Here is an 18,956-nt window from a genome sequence, read left to right as displayed (position 1 = left end):
AAGTATTTACATTATTACCATATTTAATTCACTCAACAACCCAATAGGCAGGTACTCTTGGTACTCTATGCAAAAGTGATAATAGGTCATAGTAATAGTAATAGAAAATAGATTTCTTTCTTACAGAGCTTGAAATCTACTTAAGGGAATGGAACATAAACACATGAAAAGCAAAATAACTTAGCCGTTAAATAATAAAACAAAGTACGATAAGCTAGAGCCTAATTACCATTTAAATGGTGCACTAAGTGTACCTAGGACAGGAGAGGGAGAATTCCAAACTGAAGCATATCCTGTAATAATAACAACCAACATTTTATAAGCAATTAAGTATGCCAGCACAGTTCTAAGACATATGTATAATCCTAACAGTAATCCTTAAGGTAAACGCTCTTATCCCAGGTTGTTGGGGTTTTTTTTCTGAAGATTTTGTTACAGAGGCTAAATTATGTTGTTATTATACCCTAAAAAATAAGCATTAAATATTTACTAGCCTACTTTTAAAATTGTATATCTCCAATTTGGACTACAAAGAGAGCGAAATAAGTATCAGCAATATAAAGTCACTAAGAAGTAATTTCAGTGCTTTCTCAGAATGGCTAGAGGAGAGGAAACGCAGCAAACAACAAGCATATCTTTTCAGCCCTTCCTTCTTTTTCACCCTCACACTGGTTGTCCCGCCAGGAAACAAGATGATTTGAGACGCTTTCATATGCTGTTGGGACCAGGGATGGTGGCTGACCAGGGTGACACTGTTCCTTCTTTTGCATAGTTCAGCAAATGTTAAAGTCTTTCTTTATCAGAGGTATTTACTCAGTAGGGTAGGAAAGTGAGTACACTAAAAAACAGCCCTGGCAGCTGATGAATTCCTGTTTCAACTGGGCTGGTATTCCCAGGCAGCTTCACAATAAGGAAGAAATAAATGCAAGGTAACCAGACACCAACGAGCACCAAAAAGCACCAACAAGCACCAACAAGCACCAATATTTGGCTTTCCCCCAGCTAATGTCTGCAAAATGTGTGCCTATGATGCCTAAGCCCATACTGAATGATGGGGTCCATGTAATATGCAAAAAAAAAAAAAAAGTAAACCACAGGATTTGAGTGAAAACCCCTGATATTAAAGGTGTTTATCATTTTAGCATGCAATTGAACAAAAATACTTAAACCTCATAACCCCAAATACTTAGTTCAAGTAATGTTTAAACTATATACTTAGAAAAGGCAGTTCCCTCTTTCTAGACATTTTTGTGGGTGATGCATAATACATGCAGAGAGGGAAGGAAAAAGCTGGCTAATCCCTCAAATTACCACTAGTCTCATCTCACCAACCAAATGAAAGGATTATGGTACTTTGTGTATTCTTTTAGAATAGTAATTTATAAAATGTCTAACAAAGAAAATGATCCTTGGGGGGTACATTATTAATAAATACTGCAGATCAAAGATTGATGAAATTTTGACTGGAATTAAAAAGAGGCAAAAAAAAAACCCTGATGAATATTGAGGCAAATTTTGTATTTGAAGTACTTAGAAAACAGTTATATGAATATTACATGATAGTAATGTATTTTTAATTTTTTTTCCTTCTTACAAAATTAACATATGCTTATAAGGGAAGAATTTAGGAAGCAGAGAGAAGAAAAATAGAAAAGAGAAGGAAGGAATAATTCTCCATAACTCCATCTCCCTGAGTTAATCACTGTTGATACTTTGGCTTATTTCCTTTCAGTCTTTTATCTGTGGATATTTTTTCATAAACACAGTACAGATTATACCAATATATAATTTTGTTTTCACTCCTTTATGTTATATATTCTACAAGAGACATTTTCTTAAACTGCTTCAAAAAACATTATTTTTAATGACTGCATAATATTTAACAGTAAATATATATTACATAGCATCATGTATTTAAATATTGTCATCTATCCTAGATACTAAAGCTGTTTCCCTTTTTTTTATTTTATGATTTTTATTTTTTCCATTTTAGTTGCTTTACAGTATTCTGACGATTTTTAGCTAAGTAATTCTGGAGTTAATGACTTTTTGCATAATTCTTTTTGTTCACTTCTGATTATTTTCTTGAGTTTTATTCCAGGAATGGGATTAGGTCAATGAGGATGAATCTTTTCAAGGCATTTGATTCACAGTGCTAAGTTCCAAATGATTCTACAGATTTATGCTTTTATTGGGAGTATGCAATATATATGACAGGCCACTTCCCTAAATGATCAAGGGAAAGATTCCAAAGCTTGTCATCTTTATTAATTATAGATTTTTCTGGATTACTGTTATATCACACAAAGTAAATGAGGAGTATCAAAATGGCAGCTAACCTATGTTTTGAGTTGGAAAGAGCTGTATATAAGTCCACATCATTTTATTATCAGTAAATATAAGGCAAATGAAAACAGTCAACAAGGACCAGGACTAGCAGATTTGAAATGTTTCCCTCAAGTGCTAAAATGAGGAGCTGCCCACTCGAAGCCATCTTGAGTCCAACTGTCTGAGCCAAACTACTTCCATATTTAACCTGGGCTTGGTTAAATTATGGAAGTGGTTTGGCTCAGAGAGTGAGGCTTTTTTTTTTTTTAAATAAAAGTTTTATGCCTCTTTTTTGTAAAATATTTGCAAAATGAAGGATAATTGAGGGAAAAGGAAAAAATTACCAATTAACAACAATAAAGTCCATTTTGGTATATATTTTTTATTTTTCTAAGTAGGTTTTTTTTTTACATTTTGTATTCTGCATCTTTCTTTTAGCATAAAGCAGCCCTTTCCTCATGCTATTAAATTTTTAAAATTATTATTCTAATGATAAATAATATTCCATTGTCCTATGTTACATATCAACATTTATATAACCTAATATGGGACATTTAGGTTGTTTCCAAATATTATAATATTTATCTTATAAATAAAGCTACATCTCAGTGCATATGATTCTTTCCACAGTTTGTTTTCTCAGTATAAATTTCCAGAAGCAGGGATACTAAGCCAAAGGATATGTAAGTTTTAAGGCTTGTGATGTTTTTGAGCAAGTTAATTTTTTTTCAAAGCCCTGTGAATGTAAGTCTTTGTCTCTGATTTATACATGAAGACTCTCGGGAAGGAAAATAAATGCAGTATATTCATGAAGCCAAGTAAACTAATGGAAAAACACAACGTGACAAGGTCCAAACAGCTTTAGGCATGGATACTGGACCCTCTCCATACATCTAAAATCAGACTGTCAGTGAAGCTATGGGACAGGCTGAAGTCACACAGTTAGTCTGGGTCAAAAATTGGAGAGGATTTCTGTTTTGTGAGAGTGAGTTTGTTGCAAGATTCATTTAACCATGGAACAAAAGAAGGAAACACTATTTATAACCACGCATGCCTGATGAGCTATACCAAAGGTGCAGAATAATAAACTGTGTATGAATAAAGGAAGATACACTTTATATGGAAACTATACACACAACACACACACAATATTTAATAGGTATTATATATTCACAGAAATTATTCATTATGAATAGGGAAAGAACACAAAAATGGGCAAATGACAAGAATGAGAAATTTATAAATTATTAAAGTGAGTAATAAATTAGAAAAAATATTTAACCTTATAAGAAATCAACAAAATGTAAAATAAGTCAGTTGTGGGTATCTTTTCACTTGACAAATTGGCAAAGGCTTAAAAAGTGCTTTCAGACACTGTTATTGGAAGTGGAAACTGGTACAACTTTTCTAGAGGGCAATTTGGCAATGTGGTGCAAGATTCTTGCATTTTCCTCAGCTTCTAACCCAGGAATTTCACTTCTTATGATTTATATTAGGGAAACAATCAAAGCTTTGCCAAAAAAAAAAAAAATTATGTAGTTGGATGCTCATCATGGCATTATTTGTAAAAAAAAAAATGACAAAGTTGAAATCAGGTCTGCCTTATAGGATAGCATTGATGAAATACTATTAGTGATTGCATTATGTTTTAAATAAACTATGAATGTCACAGGAAAGTCTGTATAATACAACTTAACTGAAAAATCCTGGCACTAGTACTATATATATAACTAGCTGTCTGTCCATCTATCAAAAATATAAACAGTAATTATTTCGGGTGAAATTATTTGGTAGTTTTAAACATGTTAAGCATTTTATCAATAATTAGGATAATGTGATTTACCAATTGAGGAACTCTATAAATGAGGGATATAAAATTATCATTACAATTTTTTTCAGTTACGAAATATGACATTTTTATTCTTATTTATCGTATGTTGTGCTAGGAAATATGTTAGATATTCATTCATTTATTCAAAGATTGTTCGAGTAATGTTCAAGGGTAAAACTTCAGTGATTATTATTCTCATCTCATCGTGGTGTATATGGGTAGGAAGAGAGGGAAATCCAGCTGCATTGATCTTGAAAAAAAATCTTTCCATTTAAATGATCTAAATCATACCAGTCAGCCCCTCCTCCCACTTCACACTCACCTATCATATCCCAGCCCCCCAGGAACCAGCATCCCCAAGAGATAAAATGTTCCAAGCAGAGGCTTCATTCTTCTGCAAAGAGAACTAGAAAATCCAGTGCTTCTCCGGCAGGTCCGTGGATCAGGTGCCTCTGAGAGTGCATAAGGGCATAGACTCCCACATTCAAGATAAGATAAATCAGTTAGTAGATGCCTCTATAGCAGACATAATATATGACTAGTTGTTTCATTAACTCCATGTCTAGAAACAGTTTTTTTTTTTTTAAATAGTGGAAACCACTGCCATTTGATTTTTTTCTCCTCTAAAACCAGATTTACACAAGCCCTTGGCTCTGCCAGATCCAGAAAAGAGTTTCTTCCCTCTGTGAAGTTCTCAGTTCTAGAACTCCCCATCACCTAGATTCAAGAGTGGACCACTTCCTGCTCTTTCCTCCACACAGGTCACCGGGTATAATAGGTGGTATGTCTTCTGCTCTGGTCATGGTGGGTGTGGTTGTTGTTCAGGATTTTCACTCCTCTCCTCCATCTAAGGCTTTATTTGGGGTCAGATATCTTCTCTTATTCTGATGGACTCTATCACCGGCTTCTTAAACAAACCCAGGTCTCTCCATATCTGAGCAGTGAAAATATTTTAAATCCTTTCCCAAGTGGATTTTCCCACACCTTCCTGTCACTTAAAGGGCTCTGGCGGACACGGTCCCCAACCCCCATGTGTTTTCTGACAAGCCCAGGATATGCCTTGAATCTCAAAGAGTGACCAGTAAAATAAAGGCTCAAGTTAAGATCGCTGCTAAAAGTCTAATTGAGCAAGACAAGCTGTAGTGCAGAGAAGTAGAAGATTTAAACACAGTTCTTAGCATTTGGAGATCCGTCTAAACATTTTGCCCTGTAGGATCATCCATCTGTTCATTCATTCTATAAAAATATAATAAGTTACTATGTACCAGCCACTAGTACAAAGATAAATGCTTATAAAATGAATGAGTTCTTTTATGGAACTCATGGTTGAGTTCAGAGAACAATAAACAGGTTCACAAACAAATGGTACAATTTTAAGTCAAGGGGGAGTTCCCGTCATGGCGCAGTGGAAATGACTCTGACTAGGAACCATGAGCTTGTGGGTTCGATCCCTGGCCTTGCTTAGTGGGTTAAGGATCCGGCGTTGTGATAAGCTGTGGTATATGTCACAGATGTGGCTTGGATCTGGCATTGCTGTGGCCCTAGCATAGGCCAGCGGCTATAGCTCCAGTTAGACCCCTAGCCTGGGAACCCTCCATATGCTGCAGGTACAGCCCTAAAAAGCAAAAAAAAAAAAAAAAAAAGGCAATTTTAAGTCAGTGGAGTCAAAGTAAAGAGAAATATAGGCCAAGAATATATTGAGATAGAGAGGCCATCCCCGGCTGATTTAAGACAGTTTTTGAGTTAGGTTCTAAATGATATGGTTCATGCAAAGGTCTGTAGAAAAAGGGTTCCAGGGAAAGGGGGTTCTAGGGGAGAAATAAGCTTGATGTGATTGAAGAACTGGAAGAAAATCAATGTTTAAGTGAAGTGGGAGTGATGGCAGATGAGGTCAGAGAGATAGGCAAGGGCCAGATCTTGTAGAAACCATGGGCCAGAGTATGGATTTTGGATTTTATTCTAGGACATCATTGAAAGTGTTTCGTTTTAATATTTTAAGAGATTACTCTGGCTGCTGCTTAGAGAGTAGGCAATTGAGGGACAAGAATGATGACAGAAAGACCAGCTGGGAGCTCCCTGAGTATTCCAGAAGAAAGGTGATTGTGCCTCAACCTAGCCTGTCATGGTGACGTGGAAAGCCATGGGCACCCTGGGGATTTACTTTAGAATCAGACCTAACACATTTATTTATGGAATGAATATGAAACATGAGGGAACTGGGGAACTCAGGAGCAACTCCTGGGTTTGGGGGCCAGGAAATAGAATGAATAGTGGTGACTTTTTATGAGATGGGGGAAATCGAGGAAGGAATGCTTCCAAAGGGATGAAAAGTCAAGAATTCGATTTGGTGCTAATAATTTTGATCTGCTTCTTGGTCACCTAGGGGATTGAGAAGGCTGAACCTCAAAGGGAAGTTGGAGCAAATTGCACACACTTGTGACTCTTATATTTGTAAGAGATGGTGTATGAAGCCACATGGAGGAGCCCTTCTAGGGTCCGAGAAGAGAGGAACAAGACTGAGGCTCGAGTCAGTCTAATGTTTAGAGATCTTGGTAGAAGAGAGGAATCCAGAAACGGAAATTAAGAAAGAACAGCTAGGAGTTCCCGTCCTGGCGTAGTGGTTAACGAATCCGACAAGGAACCATGAGGCTGAGGGTTTGGTCCCTGCCCTTGCTCAGTGGGTTGACCATCCGGCGTTGCCGTGAGCTGTGGTGTAGGTTGCAGACGCGGCTCGGATCCCGCACTGCTGTGGCTCTGGCGTAGGCCGGCGGCTACAGCTCCGATTCGACCCCTAGCCTGGGAACCTCCATATGCCGCGGGAGCGGCCCAAGAAATAGCTAAAAAGACAAATAAAAATAAAAAATAAATTAAAAAAAAAAAAAGAAAGAACATCTAGGAGTGCCTGTTGTGGCACAGAGAAAACAAATCTGACTAGGAACCATGAGGTTGCGGGTTCAATCCCTAGCCTCGCTCAGTGGGTAAAAGATCCGACGATGCCCTGAGCTGTGGTGTAGGTCGCAGACATGGCTCAGACCCTGCATTGCTGTGGCTGTGGTGTAGGCTGGCAGCTGTAGCTCCAATTCAACCCCTAGCCTGGGGACTTCATGTGCCGTGGGTGTGGCCCTAAAAAGCAAAAAAAGAGAAAGGACAGCTATACATTTAGGTCTTTAATCCATTTTGAGTTTATTTTTGTGTATGATGTTAGAGAATGTTCTAATTTCATTCTTTTACATGTGGTTTTCCCAGCACCAGTTATTGAAGAGGAACTATATCTAATCTTTTAGGATAGAACATGATGGAAGATAGTATAAGAAAAAGGATGTGTGTTGGAGTTCCCGTCGTGGCGCAGTGGTTAACGAATCCGACCAGGAACCATGAGGTTGCGGGTTCGGTCCCTGCCCTTGCTCAGTGGGTTAAGGATCCGGCGTTGCCGTGAGCTGTGGTGTAGGTTGCAGACGCGGCTCGGATCCAGCGTTGCTGTGGCTCTGGCGTAGGCCGGTGGCTACAGCTCCGATTCGACCCCTAGCCTGGGAACCTCTATATGCCGCGGGAGCGGCCCAAAGAAACAGCAAAAAGACCAAAAAAAAAAAAAAAAAAAAGAAAAGAAAAAGGATGTGTGTGTGTGTGTATAGAGAGAGCTGGGTTGCATTGCTCTACGGTAGAAATTGACACTACACTGTAAATTAACTATACTTTCATTAAAAAATGAAAAATGATTTTTTTGGTCTTTTTTTTGTTATTGTTGTTGCTATTTCTTGGTCCGCTCCCGTGGCATATGGAGGTTCCCAGGCTAGGGGTCGAATCGGAGCTGTAGCCACCGGCCTACGCCAGAGCCACAGCAACGCAGGATCCGAGCCGCGTCTGCAACCTACACCACAGCTCACGGCAACGCCGGATCGTTAACCCACTGAGCAAGGCCAGGGATCGAACCCACAACCTCATGGTTCCTGGTCGGATTCGTTAGCCACTGCGCCACAACGGGAACTCCTGAAAAATGACTTTAAAAGAGAGGGAGAAAGAAAGAGAGAGGAAGGAAGGAAAGAAAGAAAGAAGGAAAGAACAGCCAGTGAGTTTTGGTGGAAAACTGAGAGACTGTCTTGTCCCAGAAGCCAAGTGAGAAAAACATTTTAAGAAAGTGAGCGTTACCAACTGGGTTGATGTTTTTAAGAAATCGCATCACGGGAGAACTGAGAACTAGCAGTCTTATCCGGGAGGACAGAGGCTCCTGGAGACCTTGAGAAGGGCACTTTCAGTCAGCACAGGGCATGTATATAGGGACCAGAGCCGTCTGGAGTTGGTTAAAAAGGAAAGGGAAGTGAGGGAGTGGAGGCTGGGAATAAAGAAAATTCCAGCAGGATGCCTGCATTGCTTAACGGAAACTTAGTCATCGTCCTTTATCCCCTGTCAGTTTGGAAATCTTCAATTTGAATTGTGCCGATATTCTGAAGGAGGAGTTAAATGCGACATCTGTGATCCTCTTTCCTTCATCCAAGTGCAGGATAGGACCGCCCCCTCTGTAGTCCGAACCCTGAAGTGAGAGTTTTCATAGAGCTGTGAGTTGTCCCCAGAGGGAGAGAGGAACAGAGGAGTTCAGGGTGTTGTTTTTTTTTTTTTTTCCCCATTCTTATGCTAATTGGAATGGGACCCAACTGCACTCAGGGATGCATGGATTGTTTAAATGAAAAGCAAGATTAAAAAGGCTGTACAGTAGGACCTCACTGCTTATCCACTCTAAATGTAATAGTTTGCATCTACCAACTTGAAACTCCCCGTCCATCCCACTTCCTCCCCCCTCCCCCCTTGGCAACCATAAGTCTGTTCTCCATGTCTGTTGAGTCTATTTCTGCTGTGGTAAGTTCGTTTCTGCTGTGTTTTAGATTCCACATATAAGTTATATCATGTATCATATGGTATTTGTCTCTCTTTCTGACTTACTTCACAGAGTATGAGAATCTCTAGTTGCATCCATGCCGCTGCAAATGACGTTTTTTGTTCTTTTTTATGGCTAAGTAGCATTCCATTGTACCACATCTTCTTTTTTTTTTTGTCTTTTTGCTATTTCTTGGGCCACTCCTGTGGCATATGGAGGTTCCCAGGCTAGGGGTCGAATCGGAGCTGTAGCCACCAGCCTACACCAGAGCCACAGCAACGGGGGATCTGAACCACGTCTGCAACCCATACCACAGCTCACGGGAACGCCGGATCATCCACCCACTGAGCAAGGGCAGGGACCGAACCCGCAACCTCACGGTTCCTAGTTGGATTCGTTAACCACTGCGCCACGACGGGAACTCCTGTACCACATCTTCTTAATCCATTTACCTGTCAATGGACATTTAGATTGTTTCCTTATCTTGGCTATTGTGAATAGTGCTGCAGTGAATATAAAGGTGCATGTATCTCTCTTGGGATACAACATGATGGAAGATAGAACAAGAAAAACAATGTATACGTGTATATATATATATATATATATATATATATACGTGTATATATATATGTGTGACTGGGTCGCTGTGCCATACGGCAGAAATTGACACAACACTGTAAATCAATCATACTTTAATAAAAAAATGAAAAAACGCATTAAACAAAAAGATTAAATAGGCTTTTCTCCTTTACTGATATGTAGTCCCATGCAATTATTCTGAAGAAAACACAAATAAAATAAGTACAGGAAAGGGACAGTCAAATAATACATACAAATTCTTAGTGGAAAGCTGCAAATAATGTTTAAAAATATGTTGTGAGCACTTTGGGCAGTACTACACAGGGTTTTCCTAACAGTCGCCGATAATTGGATTTTCCTCAATCCCAGGTCCAATTTCACTGTAATATGTGGTCTCCTGCTAACCCCATGGCCAAAGATTACCTTTCTGCAACATTATGGAATTCAAGCAGTAACCTAGAGCACTAGGGGCCGATGAACTGGAACCATGGACTCTTCACTAACAGGGGTGAATTATTATCACATCTTTTCTGGTGATTAGATTATTCCTTATCATTGTGTTTTATAGCTTTCTAGTTAGTCATCTCAATGCAATTTATTCACAATAATAGAATTTTTTTATTATTGCTGTTTTATAGTTCCTATAGCAGTAAAATTTATTCTCAACTCTATTATTACAATATTTGACTACTAATGGAATTCTTGTTTTTATTTGATTGTGTTTTAAAGCTATAACAATAAAATTCACTCCCAAAAATATTACTGCAAGTTTTATGTTCTCTAAACTACTTGACAGAATGCCTGCAAACTCATGTGGTTCTTTAAACTGCATGAGAGAAAGCCTGCCAAAATGTAAACATTGTTCTAGAAAAAAAAAGGGGAAGGGGATTGGTTCCTATTATGGTGAGACTTGTATTCTTTGATAGAATAAGTAATAGGATGAAGGAAAAGAAAAGAACCTTAGAGACTGCTGGTTTAGGGGAAGATTAAATTCTAATTGGCAGGAACATTTGTTTTAAAAAAATCAACCTCTTTTTATTACCTGCCAAGTTCTAGATGATCCCACCATCTTTATCCTCCAAAATAATGTGCTCTCAAAATAAGGCCCATGATTTCTCATGGCTCATTGCCGTATTTGTTGGAGAGAGGCTGCTGTGAAATATGATAGCCAAAGGCCAGGGTTATTTTGAAGGTAAACAGCTTCAGTGACTTCAACACTGGAAGGCATCTTATTGCCTCTGCTGGTCCTTAGCTGTTCTCATTGACCTTGAACTGAAGGGCATCACCATGAACCCTATCCCTTGCCATGTACCTTTTATGCCTGGAACACTGAGTCAAAGGGCTATAACATAAAGGACATAAAGGATACTCTATCCAGCGGAGCAAAGTACCAGTAGAACTCAACCAAGAGGTGTGTCAGACTGGCGGAAATCAGGGCTCAATTCAGGACTTGGTCTCAGATGTATCAAACATTGATTTATGGTCATAAGCAGGCATGGAGGCAGACTGGGTGGAGATATAGGCTAATTGTCACTCAGAGGTGGTGGCCTTGGTAGCCGAAGAGACAAAATCTAGATGTGGTTTCTGAGGCAGCACCAAGGAGATTGCTGCTGTCACCTAAGGCAATACATGAGTAGATGGGTAGATGGACGAACGGGTGGGTGGATCCATGGATGCTTGGATGCATGGATGGATGCATGAATCTATATCCATGTTCTTGTCAGATGGCATAAATCCATTGGCTAGATAGATCCACCCTCTCATGTATACAACAGGCACTTACCTTTCCATGACTATCTGCTTCCCTTTGCCCAACTGTAGCAGTTGTGGGAGTGCCCCGATTGCGATCTACTTTCAGGAAAGAAACTGCTGCCGATCTCTGGCTGTGGGTATCTTCAGAATCTGACTCGGGATTCAAGCTGAAACTAAGTACTACCTGGACATCCCCAACCAATGACTGAGCGCAGAAGTGGCAGAAGGGCTCTGTGTTATACTTATGCAGGACTCTTTTATGAGCTGCACCACAGACAGGACCAGTCTATCCAATCCTCCTCCTTCTCTCTCTCTCTCTTTTTTTTTTTTTTAGGGTTGGAGGTGAAGCATATGAAAGTTCCCAAATCGGAGCTGCGGCTGCCAGCCTACACCACAGCTCACAGCAATGCCAGATCCTTGACCCACTGAGCAAGGCCAGGGATCGAGCCCACATCCTCATGGATACCAGTCAGATTCATTTCTGCTGCACCACAACAGGAACTCCCCAATCCTCCTTCCTTCCCCCTCTCTTCAACAGGTGTTAGACCTGAATCAAGATTTGGTGGGTCCCCTTGCCTTCTGCTTCCTCTGCCTTTTATCTTTCACAGAGACTACCCCCTATACATCTTTTCCACTTCCAGCTCCATCTTGGCATCTACTTCTCAGATGATCCAGCAAACAAACCTTCCAGACTCCAGGACAAATGAAAATAAGCAAATACAATTGGCCCTTGAGTCATAAGGATCTTTCTGGACATTGTGAATAATTAGATACAGAAGCAAAACTGAGATTTGAAAGAACAGGAGCAGTCCTGCCTGGTCAGGTCTTATCAGGCTTCAAAACCACAGCCAGCAAACTACAGAAAATCCTACACTAGCTAAATAGCACATTGTATTCGTTAACTGGCTTTAAAAAAAAAAAAGTGTTTTCTATCTCATTGTTTGTTCACAGAACTGTATGGCAGGTCCTCAGCCTTTTTGTTTTGTTCTTTCTTTTTTATGTGAAAGTACCTTCTATTTAGATTATCAGGGGGAAGAAGGAGGCACAGGAAAGAAATAGGAGGTCTCAAGTGCCAGGAGTGCAGCTGGGAGGGTGAGGAGGCTACAGAGCACCCTAGAGGGGCTTGGGTTTCCTCCAGAAACCCCAGCCACCTGCTGAGGACGAGATGGGCATAGAACCAAGGTGTGGTAAGGGCAATTAGCTTGGGAATTAGTCCTTTGGACACTTTTCCATTTCTTTCACAGTGGGATAGTATTTCATTCCACAACAGCCACCAACTGGTTTTCAAAAACTGTTTTTGATTTCCTTTAGTTTAAACAAATTGAATTAAAACACACACACACACACACACACACACACACACACACACACACTTCTGATTTATCACCACAGGGGCTTTGCTTCCATCCATCTCTCAGGGATTTATTTATTTATTTATTTATTTATTTATTTATTTATTCTTTTCAGAGCCACACCTGTGGCATATGGAAATTCCCAGGCTAGGGGTCAAATGTGAGCTACAGATGCCAACCTATGTCACAGCCACAGCAATGACAGACCTGAGCCACATTTTTGACCTACACCACAGCTCATGGCAATGCCTGATCCTGAACCCAATGAGCAGGGCCAAGAATCATACCCATATCTTCATGGATACTGGTAAGTTTCATAACCTGCTGAGCCATGACAGGAACTCTCAGGTATTTAAAGGGAAGGCAAAACATCAAAACAACCTAAGTGTCTGTCAACAGATAAATTGATAAAGAAGATTACATGTATAACATATACTTACAACTATACACATAATGGAATGTTATGCAGCCATGAAAAAGAAAGAAATCCTACCACTTGCTACAACATGGATGGAACATGAGGACACAGACTAAGTGAAATCAGTCAGAGAGTGAATGACAAATAATGTATGATCTCATAAATATAATCTAAACAAGCCAAACTCACAGAAACAGTAGAATGGTTTCCCCAATGCCCAGGGTATGGGCATTGGGGAAAATGAGGAGATTTTGGAGAATACAAAATTCCATTTAGTGGACGAATAATTTGGCCAGGGGGATTTAATGAGCAGCCTGATGATTCTAGTTAGTAATATTGTGTGATGTACTTGAAAGTTGCTAAGAGGGTAGATCTTAAGAGTTATTACCACCAAAAAAGAAATGGTAAATATGTGACGTGGTGGAGGTGATAGCTAATGTTGCTCGCCTTAAACTTGCACAATGTTATGTGTCAATCATATCCCAATAAAGCTGGAAAAAATATAATATGTAGGTAAAGGGAAGGCACCATAATTAGCAGAGTCTTCCTCCTCGTCTCTGGATTTTGCCTCCGGGTCATTGCCCTACATCTTCTTCCTTCTGATTGCTATATTTAGCAAAATTATTACAGATCATTACGGAGTATTACATTCATTGTCAGAATCTCGGTGCCCATTAGGTGGGCCCAGGGCAGAGCCCTGGCTTAGAAATCAGAAGCCTTGGATTCTAGCTGGTTCCAGCACTTACCAGCCGTGCGATTTAGGGCAAACCTCACCTGTCTTCCTTCATAAACAATTATACTGGTCTGGCCTCCCACAGAGTTGTGGAGCATGTTAAATGAAAGGATGTTTGTGGAAACTTACAAGAACCATCCACAATGTGTGGTGTAATTACTACTGACACTAATAACAAGAATCTGTAACTAGATTACAGTTCTACATGGGATTAGTCCAATGTGATAACCACACTACGTAGAAGAGAAAAACAAAATTCCCCCAAAAGAAAAATGTGGCACTATTTTTTCTTTTACCATGAAATGTCTAAATCTAAAGTTTGCTGTAGAGGCTTTTCATGGGATGGGGAGTAGCGGGGCTTCTCAGCTTTGTATATATTAGAACAGATTTTTGAAATGCATTTCTGAAATGCAGCATCTGTGGAAAATAAGCTATATTTTAGCTGCTAAAATCAACTGTATATGATCTGTATAATCCTAGCTTTATGTTTATAAAATAAGAACTTTTTCAGCATAATTAACTTCTTATATTGAAGTATCCCTAATTTAATTTCATTCCTGTTCCCTCAAATTTTCCTATTTCTCTAAAATAATTTCTTGGGGTTCCTGTTGTGGCTCAGTGGTAACAAACCCAACTAGGATCCATGAGGATATGGGTCCAGTCCATACTAGAGAAGGAGGCCAGAGGAGAGCTCTGGGAGAAATGCCTCCAAGACAATGAATTTTGGAATATCAGATATGTTTGAATCTATTGAGAACAGATAATCATGGCAGAAATTTTAGGGATAAAACTGATGTTTGGCACCTACAAAAGGGAGCAAGCAAAAACAAATCAATAGAAAGCATTTATTAATGCTAAGGGAAGAAAAACATTTTATAAGAAAGAAAATAAGGAGTTCCCATCGTGGCACAGTGGTTAACGAATCTGACTAGGAACCATGAGCTTGCAGGTTCAATTCCTGGCCTTGCTCAGTGGGTTAAGGATCTGGTGTTGCTGTGAGCTGTGGTGTAGGTTGCAGATGTGGCTCGGTTCTGGTGTTGCTGTGGCTGTGGCTGTGGCTTAGGCCTGTGGCTATAGCTCTAATTTGCCCCCTAGGCTGGGAACCTTCATATGCCACGGGCGCAGCCCTAAAAAGACAAAAAATTTAAAAAAATAATCAAAATGTGGGCTGGGGACCAACAGTACCAGCACTGTCTGACCCCAGCACCCTCAGAAAGACATTATCTCAGATCCCCACCCCAGACTCTCCATTGTAACCCCTAGGTGAGTCACATTTTGTTATGTCTGTATTTATTTATTGTGGATCCTACTGGCCTCTATAAGCATCTCCTTAATACCCTAGAGGAATGTCATCTTCCCACTGTCCTGGCTCTTCTCTCTGCAAGGAGCACTTCTCTTTGAGAGAATCAAAGAGCCGGCTCCTTTCTCCATTCATTAGAATGACGACAGGGACTTTGACCATCACATTAACTGCCAGTCCCTAGAACAGAGCCTGGTACACAGTAGGTATTTGGTAAAAATATGATGAATGAGTGAATTCTATTTTCATGATTATACAATGTAGTAGCAACATTTAAAAGTTATCCAGGAGCAGACTATCCACTCTAGCACAGTGGGTTAAGAATTCATCTGCAGTGCCTCAGGTCACTGTGGAGGCGTGGGTTCAATCACTGGCCTGGGAACTTCCATACACTGCTAGTGCAGCCATAAAAAAAAAAAAAAAAATCCAAGAGTTCCCTGGTGGCTCATCAAGTTAGGGATCCCACATGGTTACTGGTGTGGTACAATCATGCCTCGGGTGCAGGAAAAAAAAAAATGTTATGCACACACCACCCATCCCTAATCAAGCTTTCCCTCATTCTCTTAATAGCAAGTCACAGAAGCCCTACCAGAGAACACATGTAAGTTGCTTAGTATGGTACTTCACGAAGTTGATTTCATTTTAGAATCATCTGGAGATTTTCCTGGCACCTCCCTCTCCAGACCAACTAGAATTTCTGATAATGGGGCCCAAGCACTGGCATTTTTTACATGTCCACAGGTGACTCTAAGGGGTGGTCAGGTTCAAGAACCTCTGGCACCCATTACCTTCCATGTCATGAATACCAAATAAAATTTAGCCTTGGTTATTATTTTTCATACCCAGACCTTGTCAAGAAGCAAAAGTCTCTGAACAGGCTGTGGTGATTTCCACCATATCTTATCTCAGTGGTGTCCTATCCTCTCAAAGCAGGTTCTAGCTCCATCTTCTCTGGATTTTCCAAAGTCCTAGCTCAGAACTCACACCTTTTAATCTGAAACCTTTTATCAGTTACTCCAACCCTGATCTCTTTCTCCTCTCAAAACCAATGGCAATCTGAAGTCTCTATTATAAAATCTGCTGACTTGCCCCATTCTTTCATTTTGTGTGTAGGTTGCAACTACTTAATGTGTATCAGATTGGTTCATCTCTCATCCCTCCAGCCCAGTGCTAGGGACATCCTAAACTAGATACTTAAAAGGGATACTTTTTTTAAATGTAAAATCAAGACTTTCTGATACAATGAACATGGGTCAAGGATTTTATTTAATAAGACATTTAATTTATGAGGGACCCAGGAAGATGTTAAAGCCAGTCCAAAGAAGAGTTTGAAGAACCACAAATATGTGGGCAATAAGGAGTGTTGAAATGAATTTACAGATAGATGCAAAATTAGTCACTTGCATTCCACTGAATGCTGTTCATTTCTTTTTATGGACGAGAATCATTTGGCTTATTACTCATTTCCTACAACATACAGAGTTACCAAGCAGTTCAGAGACAATGAAAGCCAGAGATAACCCCAACAGCGTCCTAGACAGTGTCTCATTTTTCCACTGCAGATGTCTCATAACTTTTGTGGTCCATTTCATAACTTTTCACAATTTTTCCTGATACCACTCGGTGTTTTTTATGGTCTACTGAGTGTTGGGACAGATAGAAGGATTAGATGAAAACCAACTAAAAAGCCTCACTTCATTAGGAATTTGAGGGAGATTAAGTCAGCTAATGGTACCTTCAGATACCTGCAGCCAGGATGAAGCCCACAGCCAAGCTTTAACTGGAGTAGGGCTCAGACTTTTGCCCTATCTGTTCAAATTTTAGTGGTAAGCAGATGAACATCCAGTGTTGCTTGGAAAGGAATTGTCCATCAAACTGGCCGTCCTGGGAAGGAAAGGAAATACTCAGAAGTTCACTCAAGTCTGTGAAAGAAGGCACGTTAGAAAAAGAACTGTAACATCTTAATAGAGTGTTCTTCAGGTGCTAGTTTATAGAATACCTCATTTCAATTTCTCATCAACCCTGAAAAGTAATTACTTTTGTCCTTGCTTTCCCAGAAAGAAATTGAAGGTCAGAAGAATGATAGGATTTGCCCCACTAAGGACAGGGATTGAACCAAGTCCATCTTTGCTAAGATCCGTATTCTTTCCCATAGTTTAACATTGTGGATTAGCTTCGTTCATTTACTGTTTTTTCCAGGAACCACCAAAACTGTTTTTCTGAAGCTGTTCCCCTGAGAGGGAAAAATTGATTATTACACAATGTGGTATAGATTTATTCCAGGAGATTTAACAGCAACTTGAAATTTAATTTTCAGTCACCAGATTTCACTAATATTTTACAAATTGCTTAAAAATCTCTGAAAATTTCCAAGATCTGTCTTTTTCCATTTCCTACTAAGCTAAAATATTTGAAGCGCAATCACTTTCCACAGACATTTTGCAATTGTAGGCAAAAGGTACTATAAAGTGCCAAAACCTTGGAACATACAGTTATTACCATGAGGGTGCTAAAGTGGAGCATTCGGATTGAAGATTTGTGTGTTAACAACCTTAGTGCTGAGAACCTGTGACTAGCAGATCAAGCACAATGGTGTGGTACAGAGAGTACAGTCTCTCGGCCTTCTTCGGGGGAGCCCAAGGGATTGAACCCCTTCCTTGATGAAGAAGTAAACTCCAGTCTCAACACTACTGTTAAACTCAGGTGTTACTCTTAAACCTTTCAAGCCAAGTACCCAAGCCAGAGGAACACTTTGAATTTCTCTTGTGGATTTCGTTCCTGAGTTTTCTGTAGTAATGAGTGTGCTGCTAATAATTTGTATTCAGCTTGCTTTGTACTTTGCATCTTTACATCACCCCCACTTGTCTTGCTGTACTTTGTGGCCGCGTGACCACTCTTCATGTTGAATTAGCACCGCCCACTGAGTCCGTCTCCTTACAATGTATCATTAGGTCATGGGCAATCTGGCTGTGGTACATGGATTTCTAAAACTGATAATAATAAAATAAGTATGACCTGTTGGTTGTTAAATATATAGAGATTTCAATACTACCTCAGCTACCTAAAACCCATTTAGTCAATTTTATTCATTCTAAACTATATTGTCTATCTAATGTTAGTCACTGATCACTTTTGATCAGTGTACTTTTCATACATACATTAGGGATGTATTTTCTGAGGGCTCTTCAAAATAGAATTAGTAGGTCTACAATTAGTTTATGGAAAATGGAACCACTTTGTAGATGATAGGACTCCTATAATAGTCTCCTAATTTATCTACCTGCAGTCATTCCTTCTCTCTGGCAGTCTCTTCTCTACCCTGACCCCAAAGAAAGCTTTCAAAACCCCAACTTTGGTCATACCTCTCCACGACTTCCACTTGCTTTAAGGGTTAAGACAATCTCCTTGTCAGTTCCTACTGGGAAAACATCTTAGATCTTTTCCTGTAACTCTAGACAATGATCACTGTCCCCTTAATACTGCAACTCTTTCTTTTCTCAGGAAGATGTTCCCTGCCCCCTCCCCATCCTAACTGGCTTCCATTTTCCTATCACATGCTCTCCTATCAGCACTAATCAGGAGTCCTTTATTGCACTAATTAAGGCTGCAATTTTATACATATCGATGTGATGATGCGGTTATAGTCCATCTCTGCTATCAGACTATAAGCTCCAAGAGGGCAGGGATCTGCCTTTTTCTGTTCATCGCTTATTTCCAGGGCTCAGTGGCAGGCCCAGAAGGGGCACCCAATAATTGTGGAATCAGCAGCTGTGTGAACTCTCACCATTTATAC

At 39.8% G+C, this 18,956-nt stretch overlaps 1 protein-coding gene across 1 annotated transcript in view; it reads right to left on the bottom strand.

The window, feature by feature from the left end:
- Positions 1–4,597, bottom strand: part of CPO (carboxypeptidase O) — a 28,575-nt gene extending 23,978 nt beyond the window's left edge. The window contains exon 1 of the mRNA XM_047770471.1: positions 4,482–4,597. Coding sequence (XP_047626427.1) covers positions 4,482–4,549 — 68 coding nt within the window. The 5' untranslated portion in view covers positions 4,550–4,597. The remainder of the gene's footprint in view (positions 1–4,481) is intronic.
- Between the last annotated feature and the right edge of the window lie 14,359 nt (positions 4,598–18,956).

This window comes from Phacochoerus africanus, chromosome 3 (genome assembly GCF_016906955.1).
Source record: "Phacochoerus africanus isolate WHEZ1 chromosome 3, ROS_Pafr_v1, whole genome shotgun sequence".
Lineage (NCBI taxonomy): Eukaryota > Metazoa > Chordata > Mammalia > Artiodactyla > Suidae > Phacochoerus > Phacochoerus africanus.
This window is presented reverse-complemented; position numbering and strand designations above follow the sequence as displayed.